General features: G+C 37.0%; 1 protein-coding gene across 1 annotated transcript in view; it reads right to left on the minus strand.

Annotated features, from left to right (window-relative positions):
- Positions 1 to 7,144, minus strand: part of LOC113590661 (A-type potassium channel modulatory protein KCNIP2) — a 138,472-nt gene extending 131,328 nt beyond the window's left edge. Inside the window, exon 1 of the mRNA XM_035529793.2 lies at positions 6,712 to 7,144. Within this exon, the coding sequence (XP_035385686.1) occupies positions 6,712 to 6,784 (73 nt within the window). The 5' untranslated portion in view covers positions 6,785 to 7,144. The remainder of the gene's footprint in view (positions 1 to 6,711) is intronic.
- Positions 7,145 to 12,436: the final 5,292 nt, after the last annotated feature.

Here is a 12,436-nt window from a genome sequence, read left to right on the forward strand (position 1 = left end):
ATAATGATATGTGTGTGACAAATAAACCAAACTTGAAACTTGAAACTTGAACTTGATACCATGATAGAAGGCAAGGCAAGGCAAATAAATAAATAAATAAAAATACTATACTGTAGGCTAATGCATATTTCAATGCTACAGTGAAACTGTGGGATGTGTTAGCAATAGCCAAGATAATAATGAAATGAATGTTTAAGCCTTTATTTGAAGTGCTTTCCCCCTCTCCATGATGCCCATTCTCTTAGCTGTTAGAAGATACAATTCCCAGCAGGCTTTCTAGGGAAAGTGCCACTATGATCAGCAATTTAACAAAGCACTGCTGTGGGAATGCACCATTAAATACACCCATGGGGAAGAGCGAGAGATGAGGCTGGATGTGGCCGCTGAGCATGCAGACAGACAGCTCTGACTCCCTAAGGAACCATTCATAAAACACATCAGTATACTGTACCATAACTGCCCATCCAACTGACCAGCATGACTTGCTGAACTAGTTAAAGAATCGTGAATCATCTCTCATCCTTGTGGTTCTTTAATAAGCTTGTATAACTACTCACACAAATATAGTTTTACACACACACACACATATATATATATATATATATATATATATATATATATATCACATGGTTTCTCACGTGGTCACATGGTTTCTCACGTCACGTGCAGTGGGAGGGCTGTGTTTGTAACCACACCTGCACCTTGTTCGTCTCAATGTATATAAACCCATGTTAAAGTGTGCAGGGTGTTGGTTATTGTCGGCGTAATGTCTGAATGTAACGTGTTTATGTTAGATGTATTCTTGTGTATCATGTTTGTTTAACACTCTCTCTACGGCACTCTCTCTCTCTCTCTCTCTCTCTCTCTCTCTCTCTCTCTCTCTATATATATATATATATATATATATATATATATATATATATGAAGAAGGTTCCAGATGAATAAATGCAGTGTACTTAACCAAGTTTCCAGAGAAATGGGATGTTCTTCATCTGTCCTAAACGTCCTGTTTCTCTGGAAACTCTGTGTACTTTGAACATCTCTCTCTTTTATATATATATATATATATATATATATATATATATATATATATATATATATATATATATATATATATATATATATATATATAAAAGTGTGTGTGTGTGTGTGTGTGTGTGTGTGTGTGTGTGTGAATATTTTTACAAACTGAGTGAAAATGCCTATGCTTTTCCTCCCAAAATAACAAAGACTTGATGGATTTCAGTCATCTGCACATAATGGAGCTAGAAGGCCTTTAACTGCACCCTGTTTTTTTTCCTGTGTCTCTTCCATAAAATATTAGTCGGAATATGAATTATGAAGGGCTGAAAGCTAAAGTTTGCAGGGTTAGAGGGTTGGAGTCAAATTGATCCTTCCATCCTGCCTGTTCAAGAAGATTCAGCTCTGCTCATGTTCCTCCACACATTTAAAAGCGAGAAATTTATGACTTGGTTAAGAACTGAATGCACACTGACATCATGAATTGAACAGGTCTCATGGAAGTGAAATGGAACTGACTGCTACCTTGGTCAGAGAAACAGCAGGTGAGGTAAAGTGAAAGAAAACTGATTTTACACAAGTAAATATTTAACAGCCTTCACCTTGGTTACAGGTCACTCACGGGTGTCTAAATATATATATATATATATATATTATGCCCAAAGGATATTTTTCTCTAAATTGTGTGCATTATTTTAAATGAACATCTAATTATATCTAACAGCAAGCATCTGGGTAAAAAATATGGAACAATATCCCTGGATCATTTTATTTGACATACGTGATAATTCAAACCTTTTTGAAACGTGGCTTCAGTAATTGTCTTCTGAACGTTTGGTATAGCAAAGAAGGGGGCTGGAGTGAACAGACTGCTATATCTACAGTAATGTATTTCTGTATATCATTTAAGGTATATCAAAGGGATGGTTTTTAGTCACCCACACTAACTTAAAGCAACACAGGTCAGTCCCGTCACATATCTACAGCGCACCCTCTGAAGCTGTGAGTCATGCCTACCTCTCCTACACAGACACACTTTCACACCACCGGCCCACATCGCTGAGATATACTACTGCTGACAGAACGAGGAGTCCAGATATGATCAACATTAAGTTCTATGCCAGAGCTCCAAATGAGCTCCATGAGTGGGTTTCACAAGTACTCTCCAACTCCTTAAATATTGTTCAAAGTCCAAGCCCAGCTATTCTTTACCTGCCCTATTCAGAACGCACTAGGAATTAAATCACTTAATTAGATGAGTCGAGTTCTGCTGAGTGCACACATGGATCTGAAGGCCCATTTTAAGTAGGATCCTAATATGCAATCTTCTTTTTACAAAATACAAGAAGGATGTTGGAAGGCTGCCTAGGTCTAACTCAGTCCAAGAAATGGTAAGCTGTGAAATGAAGCTGTGCAGGTGTTGACCAGGTAAAAGTCAAGTCAGTGGGTGGAGAGTGGTGTGTTGGGCAGTTTGCCTAATGTTTGTGTCATTTAGATAGACCGCCATGCTGGCTATTAGGTTAATGGATTTGTCATGATTTTGACTTTGGTCTAAAAAGGCAATGCAAAAAAGAAACAAATGATCAAATAAAAACTCCATATTTTTCACCATATTTAAGAGAAAATAATTAAAGTATCCTCCTGCATATGCAGATAGAACTTTCATAGAATACTGATCTCCAAAAAGGAAGACTGGTGTGCTGAAAATTTGATTACACTGCTGAGGAAATGTTAAGATCAAAACACCATGTTATGACTATAGGTTAATTATATGAAATGAATGGCTCGTATTGGGAAGACTTGCTACAATCCACATGCTTTGTTCGTTACTTCAAATGAGCCATTACTATAGTGAAGTAAAATGCTGGTAGTAGTTCTGCCAATTAAATGATCAAGTAACAAGGGAAAAATTACAATAAAAGGTCATTGAAGCTAAAAACAGAGCTAACTTTAAGGAGTCACTGTGCTTAACAGTGTGCAGCATTTGAGGCTGTGTGGCAAATATTCTACAATGTTCTTTCTGTGCAAATGACCACTTAACTCTGCATCTAGTTTTAGAAGCCAAATAAATTACCTGTCAAAGCTCAGGCCTTGGTCGATCTGGATATGTGCCATTTCAAATTCTTATTGTCCTAAATAGCACTGTGCCATCCCAGTCCGAATATCAGCCTACTGACACTGTGCTGTAAATGTGCAAACAGTCCAAAAGGATGCATGTTTAACCCAAGCTCTTGGCAAGGTTTCAGGTGGCCCTAGACATATAGCACTCATTGTGGGGAACAAAATTGCTCTTTCAAATACTGCACAATAAGCAGTCTACAGTGTCAGTTATCTCATCTACCACTGCATAGACTGAAGTTATTTTAAAACCAGTGCTCAATAGGAAACCTTTAAATCTTCTGAACGTTGACGTGCTTAGTGCACTGACGGAGACATGAGTACAGGAGGCTTCCAAGTTTGGATTCATAGCAGGAAAACTGTGTGAAAGCAAGAGAAAGTGTTGGGAACACTGAAGAAGATCTATAATAGAATATCTAATTATAGACCTCATACAGGATACAATCGTACAGACAGCCATCCATCATTACAATGTGGAAGACCAGTGGTGTGTTTTCAAGTAACCATATATAATTGGCAAATAAGTAGTATGCTGTAGAGTAGTGGTGACCAACCAATCACAATTGACAGCTCAATCTCCCAGACCTCCCATGTTGATCATATCAGCCGTTTGAGTAATATGACTGCTGCAGTTATCATATTGACCATAACTGCATCCCTCTGCATCAGTGCTTAGATAGCTAATTAAGCAGGGCTATTACAAATAGTGTTTTTTTTTCTCTAACTCTCCTCAAATATGACTGAAAAAATGGCTGAGGAGGGGCTGTGAAGAAAGAAAAGTCATACGACTTTCACCTGGTGTGTGAGAATGAGATTAATACACTGCAATTAATAACAAAACAATTTGTGTGATAGCCTATGTCAATATAGTCTAGCTTTGCCCAATATAAGTAACTTGGAGCACCAACACTCAAGGATGTATTCAAGGGCACTTATCTTCTGAAGTTCAATTTAATAAAAAAAATGTTAAAGATGAAAGATTAACGATAGGCTCAAAATTAATTTTTTACCAGAGCGGTAGTAAAGGGGGGAAATATACTGAAGCTTCTTTTCATTTTAGCCACCCAAGACATGCACATGCATACACAGACACACACACAAAAAAAAAAAAAAACATTCGCAGATGGAGAAGAGGCGATAGTGGTCGCTGACTACTCCTTATTCAGAGACTTTAAAAACAAAGATGAAAATTGTCATTTGAAGTTGCAACTGTACCAGCTGTACATTTTACGTAATTGGAGGATATTGTGAAATATACAGTTGTTTTATTTTTAATGTAGCCTAAGAATAAAATTTATACTGTTCAGATTTCAAAAGATGATACTATTAAAAAGGTTGGTGACCATTGTTGTAGACTGATAATCTAGTATAAGAAGACCAGCTGTGAATTTCCTTCACTCAGCACCTCCCTGTGATGCTGTCAAAAGTTCATGACTAACAAATGTTAGCATATAATGAATATGGACTGAAATATCCACAGTACATGGAGTTGTGCTTGCATAACAAATATATTATGTAAATTAAATTAGAAAATACATAGGAAAAAAGTGTTGAGCACTCTAGTTTAAGGTAAGAGACACTTTTGACTACATCTTCCTAACCGTCAAATGTAAGATGTATCTCTCCTTTGTTCATTTGCTTTAGACTGTGGTCACCGTCACAGCATGCACAACAACACTGGATTTTCTCTCTGTAATTCAGTTTTTAATTCAGTTTACACTTGGAACTGCATCTTCTAGATGCCCACGGTAGTGTCTCCCTTACTCAAGATGAATATACTATATCAGGACATGCCGAAAATATTGTTTACTCTGACTCCATTGGGAAGATAAACGAAAATGAAGGTAAAAGGAGAGGAAGGGTATTGAGATTTATGACTTATAATCTCAGTCAAGTCTTGGAACAGGGGGGTTACTAAATCCAATTTAATATGTCTTGTGCCCCGGTAAGATGTTTCCATGCCCCACTATAATCACAGGAGGTAAAAAGTAAATATGAAAGTCATAATGCTTTATGTTTTAACCTGGATTGTTGAGCAAAACTACAGGATGCATAGCAGCACACAAATTTACTACAGGTATTCCATTTCCCACAATGACCCAATAACTTTTCAATGTTTCAGTAGCTATCATTTCACTGAGAGCCAGTTCCTACCAAAACATATCAGACCACTAAAGCAAAGGCAATAGCTAATTAAGTTACCAAAGGGGGCATTACAAACTACATTGCACAAGCTTGTAAAATTAAAAATATCATCAGTAACTTGATCCTTTTGTTAAAAATCGCATAATTCTTATGTAGTTTTATATCTCAGGAATTACGGGTGACAATATTATTAAAATGAAATATACATTATTGCACATAAACGAAATTTTTCTCATGACAGAAGTCAGAGAGCACCCAGAAAATGAGTAGGGAACAAGGACTGAGAAGACAACACAGAGAACGCGTGAAAGCAGATTCAGCACAGATTCAGCACAGATTCAGCACAGAAGCAGTAAAAAAGAGTAAAACAAAGAGAAGGTAAAGAAGCATCAGAACAGGGAGAAGGAATGGGTCTTTTTTTAAAAAGTCTATACACAATTCTGCCCCTATGACTGACTAGCAAACAAAGGGATTGTTGGGTTGTGCCCCCTTAACTCTGTGTGTGCCCCTGGCTTGGATTGGCTTTAAGACACTTTCTCAAGTGCATGCTTGCAGGATCTGAGCTAAGGTCTTCTTGACTGATGAGCAAACAAAATTCCCATTAAACTTCAAGGATGGCAGCTTCAAAAATAAAATAACCCTAATTTCAGTTTGGTTTTTTTAAGCACTGCTTATTCCACTCACTTCTTACTAATCCCCTGGGACCCAGATGTGTCAATGATCTTGTAGGCAATCTCATTCATTCTTGCGTGAGGAATTGACATCAGTGTTTCCTCATCCTGTCTTGTACTCTACAATAGAAACCACTAAGCCTCCAGCAGCCTCTCACTCATGGATATCCCAGGTTGCTTTGCTTTGTAAGTGTACAAGATCCTTAGGTTGCATACCTTCTCCTCCGAAGTAGGCTACCGTCCACCCAGTGGTTCACGCTTATATTAAGGAAGATAGATAAAACGGATTGTGAGAGTATGCCTCTATTTTGCCGCGTGTAATGGGCACGCTTATGAACCGTTTTGATAGATTAGTGAGTGAAAAGAATTCCGGCTCCAATATAAACCAAAAATACTTTGCATAGATATAAGTATCACGGGAACAGAAATTCGCATCGGTTTAGCTACGGACGTGACGAGTAGTCCATATAACGAGCGGTCAAGACAGATGTGTTAACAGGTGCAATCATCAAACTCTGCTAAAAGCCAGGTCAGCAAAGAGAAACCCATTAAACACATTGAAAGACGTCGCGGCATGCCAGAAGCAGTAACAACAAAATATGCCGTTTATTTGTCCGGGGATACCATTCTAACAAAGTGTTTTATTAGTTACGCATTGACAAGCCATGCATACAGCGATTTAAATAGCCAGAACCTGACAATATAATTTTGACACACTGCAGATTTTATTGTTAGTAAAAACAAATTCCAAACTTACCAGTAAGCTGGTCATATGATCCATCTAGTTCTCTAGAGTCAGACAAGCTTTGGTCCCTATCTTTAGCCTTCATTTCTAACTCCTGCAAAATGACCCCCAAAAAACCTTTAAAAAGATTACTCGGTGTCGTGTGTGTCTAGTAACCGAGTTGAATGATTGTAAAGTTTCAAAAGACTATAAGACTGAGTGTAAAGCAGTCTTCAACCTTCTCCAGTTTGGTCTGTTTCTTCGTTCTGTGAAGCGCTGTACCAACGAGCTCTCTCTCGCTCTCTCTTGATGTGGTTATCATAAAATAGAGTTGAACCATCGAAAATAGTCCTTAATCGGTTACCTTAAGGGTCGTAGACAGAATACGGTAAATTGGTGAAGTCTCCCCGGTTTTCAGTTGCGGAGGCGAGATCTGCTATGAGGTGGGTATGCAATAGGTTATCTATCGTCTTCCAAACGACGCGTAAAGATTATACTTTCGTAAGCTGCGCGCGCGGGCTGAGCTCGCCCTGTCTCGTGCGCGTAAAAGTCAACAGATTAAAAAAAAAAAAATGCATTAATGCATTCATTCTTAATAATAAAAATGCATACATAGCTCTAGCCACTCTATGAGAAACATAAGAAACACCTACCTTGTATAAATGTTATCTACCTAACCATTTTAGTCTATACATGTCTATATAGAACACACACACACACACACACACACACACACACACACACACACACACACACACACATATATATATATATATATATATATATATATATATATATATATATATATATATATATATATATATATATATATATATATATGCACACACAAACACGCACACACTGAGAGAGAGAAAGCGAGAGAGAGAGAGAGAGAGAGAGAGAGAGAGAGAGAGAGAGAGAGAGAGAGGAGAAGGTTTCAGAGAAAGAGGACATATGTGAGCACAGGACCTTTAGCTGTGAGTGAGGGATGGAGCTTTTACAGGCCTTGGAATGTGAAGAATTGTAAATAGGAAGGGGAGTCCATAGGTTTATAATAGATAGTGGTGGTATTTAAACAAGAATTTGCAAACTTCACTGAAAAAGGTCACGCATAAAGGTCATCCTTTTATCAGGATGTGCTATATTTCATGTGTATTCAAGAGCTGGGTGGAACTAGGAGAAGGGTGTAATGGTACAGGTCCAGTATATTCCTCAAAAATGTTTCTCAATAAATCCAAGAGATTATCATAGGATGGTCCCATTTTAGTAACCAAACTAAGTCCTCTAATTTGACTAGTACTTGGAGTCAAAGGGTTATTCTCAGGTCTTGCATCAGACTATCTTTATTAGGGATAATCGTGTCCAAACTTTTAATGTGCATTGAAAAAAGCAAAGAGTTGGCAGGTAGCGTTAGTATGTCAGGCATTCAAGGATTTGTAGAAAGTGTGAAGAGTCTATAACATATGTAGGTAAATGCTGAACAATTGGCGGAAAAATGTCATCCAGAAACTGGGATATTATTTCTGTTGGGCAGGAACAAGAGGATACAACAGGACATCCAGGATTATTTTCCTTATGAATTTTAGGGAGAAGATAGAAACAGCTACAGCAAGGATTAGCTACAATAAGATTCTGTATGGAATCAGGGAGGTGCCCTGCTGAAATGGTATGAATAATAGTGGTTTGAATGGTAGACTGTAACTGTGGAGTGATGTCTGAGCTGTTCTGTCTATAAAAACTAGTATCAGAAAGCTGCTTGATTTCTTCCTTCTTGTAAAGGTCTTTTCTCTAAATGACAACAGCCCCACCCTTATCAGATGGTTTAATAACAATACCACTAACTTTGCATAAATTTTAAGTGCATAGTATTTTTCCTTCAGTAGATTATGTTTTTAGTAGGTTTGTTGAAGCTTCTGTTACTAATCTCTCTTTCGCAGATACTGATATAAAAATCTAGTGCTTCAAATTACCCTGTAGGAGGTGTCCAGGAAAATTTAGTTGAGTTTAGATAAGTCAAGGCATCTACTAGCGTTAGGACGTTTGTGTAAAGTATACTGGCCATTTTTTATTAAAATAATCATGTAGTCTTAAATGCTGTGGAAAGAAATCTGTAGTAATGGACTTAATTAATTAACAGTCCATAATTTAATTAACAGTCTATAAATTAAGTGTCTGTAATGGACTTAAATTCATTGGTGATAGGCCTTGTAGGTACAAATTTGAAACCTTTTGATAGGACAGATAATTATGTTGAAGTTAATTCCAAATCACTGGGAACAGTGACAACTTTCTTGTGGTTTAAACAAGCAGGAGGAGCAATTGGTCTGGTAATACTAGTGTTTTGATCCATTTTCTATATCAAAGCCAATTTCTTGTTTTAGTATAAGCCACATCAGAATTTATTTGGTAGATTAAACCTTGGCATTTAAAAAGTAGGTAAGTGTCAGAATTATGTGTGCATTTAATCTTGATTTTAATAAAATTATCTATTTCTTCTTTATATATATATATATATATATATATATATATATATATATATATATTTGAATTTGGAGTTGGATTTAAAAAGACTGTCTCTCCTGCCTTGGGTGAGGAAGTGAACTGCTCCATAGAGGTGGTTTCAGGTAAGGCAGTGAGTTGCTCCATCCAGGTGGTCTCAGGCAATATATAAATGAATGCTGCAAATTGTTAACTTAAATATTAGCAAATGGGTTACACAACTGGCAGTAAGGTGACCTTAAAGTAGCTGGTAGGTATGGATGTAAAAAGATTTCTATTTGTAGTGCAACTGTCATTTATAGTATAATCTAAAACTGCCATTACACATTTTACCCATACATTTTCCACTTCCTGTTCAGCCAGACCCTGAACTGTTACAAATGCTAGTTAGCTGTCTCAGTTAGTCCCTTCCAGCTTCCATGTTTTCCCTGTCTTGTGCATTTTAGTTACATTCGTAGTTTCGTTTTTGCCTCCCCTAGTTTGATTGCTCACACCTGTCCCTCGTTTCTACCTTGTTAAATTCATGTATTTAAACCCTGTCTGGGAACCTGTCTTTTGCTGTTCATTGCGTTTGTGTGGAATATATTGAATGTCTGTAAAACCGTTTTTGTGCCGAAGTCTCTTGTTGATTCTAGTTTTGTTTTTCCTTACCTCCGTATGTTACTACTTAGTTTTTGTTATATCTTGCTTTCCCTGTTTGCCTTCGTGTGCTTTTGGTTCGTTTATCCTAGCCATTGATTTTGTTATCATGTTTTCTAAAACACTCCGTACTGGCTCGATTACCCTTACGACTACGACTTTGAATTTGCCCTTACTGAGTCTCGTATTAGCAGTAATACCTGTAAAAATGTGAGATTTGTGTTGATATTATTAACAAACTTCATCTCAGACCTAAGTTCCAAATTATATATTTTTTTGTTGCTTTACACAGAGATGTACAGATGTAGGCTTGATAACCCAGATTAAAGTGATTAAATCTGAATTAAAAATATAAACATCAAAACCAATGTGAAACAGTATACTGACTAAGTGTAGGTTTCAGAGACAAAAAAAGTGTAAATCAATAATTAAATAAAGTAAAATAATTATAATATAATAAAATGAAATAATTATGTCAAAGAAATCAATACAGCAAACTTGAACACCTGCTGGAGCTACATGCTAATCAGTGGCACATGTACTATATATGAACTGTTCATGTGGTATTCATCTTTACAAGTCTAATCTTTTTGTCTAGTTGTATGCTAATGCAGAGATGATGCTAACATTGGTCTAGTCTTGCTCATTGGTGACAAATCATCTCATAATTTATCAAGTTTTTTGCATCGGTGGAATCGGTTTTGCTCTGATGCCACCATCTCAGAAACAAGAACCATACATTTGTAAAGCTTCTCTGTGATGTGTTGTAAAAAACACTTTACGAATAAATTTGACTTGACGTAAAATCAAGCAGTCTACCTTTTGCCAAAGCTATTTTAAATGAAGCGGCAACCAAAAATAGGTAGGTCTATATAATTTTGTGTTCAATGTTCAGAAATGGGTAGGTCTATATAATTATGTGCCCAATGATCAAAGTTGAAATAAGATAACAATGAAGTTGTGGAATAAACAAAGGAATTAGAGACTGGGAGAACTGTCCTCCACATGTCCAGCACTGTAGTTTATTACATTATGGACTTCAGAACTTATTCTGATCCTGGTTACAGCCCCCACACTTGTGTCCAGCCTGAGGGCACTTCATGAAGAAGAAACAACACCCAAACTTCGATAACTATTTTTAAGGGAACTTTGGCACAGTATCTAGAAACATTATTAATGCACAGTCACTGATAAGTGACTCAGAGGGCTAAAATTTCTTCAGTGTCCCTTCAAGAGGCTTCACAGCAGTAGCCATGAGGTTCTCCATACTGTCGACTGCCATGTCACTGGAAGTGTTGCCACTGCTACCTCAGCTTCTTTGCTGCACACACACACCTCCCCCAAGTGATTACAGAGCACAAGAGCACCTCTAGGCTGTCCTGTTGGGAATAGTCCAACTTCACAGCCAGCTCCTAAGATATAATAGGTGGGCTACTGGCATTAACCACATGGGCAAGGAGTTTGGTTGGGTTTAACCCAGCTTCACAGATAGCGGGCACATGCACTAAAAAATTACTCAAGTAAACAAATCAGTGTCACATTAACAAGCATTAACAAGCATCTTTCCATTAAATTGTCAAAGGTGATGGGCCATTATCCAGTCTGAAAAGCTCCAAACTACCAAAGTCCCCATCTAAGTAGCCATGGTGCAGTTAGTTGAAGCTGCTGGATGTGGTGATGTAGTCTAGCACATCATCACTGGTGTGGGCATAACCCAGGCACAAATCTCACTGGCTGGTGGTATTCTGTGCAGTATGCTCAGTGCCTTCACTATTGACTCCTCCGCAGTGCTGAGCTGGCATGATTTCCACTACTGGCGTCATCTCCAATGCAGCGGTGTCTAGCAGCTGGCTGGCAGAGGAACAAGCGGAGGACATACATTTTTTTACTTCTACTGACAGACCAGAAAGATGGCAGTTGGCAGAAATTAAAGTTAAGTACAAGAAACTAAACTGGGCAGGAAAGTATTCCCCCTAATCACTACTACCCCTCACTAACTCTGAAGACAAGTATTAGTACTGATAAAACAAAGCTGTCACTATATTTTATATAATATATAAAACATAATATATAAATTACTCTCAATATGAAGGAACATTTTAAACACTAGATTTCCAATACAATTAATAATACTTTTAATTTAAAACATTTGGTATTGTATATAATGTATTGTATATAAAGGCATAGCAGTATGCAACTGACTGTATGCAGGTTTTCCATATCCTTGTAAATTAAATTATTTTGGGCCAATTTAAAGCAGTATTTCCACTTAAATAAAACCAGCAACTTTCAAATTTTCAAAGTTAAGATAAAAGCATCAATAATATTGCTGAAGACAAACATGTTTTTAGTTCTTTAAAGAAATAGTTTGGGGAAATAAAACTTTCACTTACCTTAAATGCCATTACATACTTGCTGTACAAACTTGGCTTCTTTAACAGCTCTGCATTCACAAATCTAACATAGCTAACAAGTAATGGAAGATTCCGAAGTCTAGTCATAATCATGCAAACTTCAACTTTTCTGTTCCATTAAAAAAATAGATTCTTATGCAAATCATCTATTGCTGATAGCTTGTCAAGCTCAAATTGTGGAAAGAAGAATGTAAATTTAATTTTAG

The sequence above is a fragment of the Electrophorus electricus genome, chromosome 5 (genome assembly GCF_041902795.1).
Source record: "Electrophorus electricus isolate QZ-2024a chromosome 5, ASM4190279v1, whole genome shotgun sequence".
NCBI classification, from domain to species: domain Eukaryota; kingdom Metazoa; phylum Chordata; class Actinopteri; order Gymnotiformes; family Gymnotidae; genus Electrophorus; species Electrophorus electricus.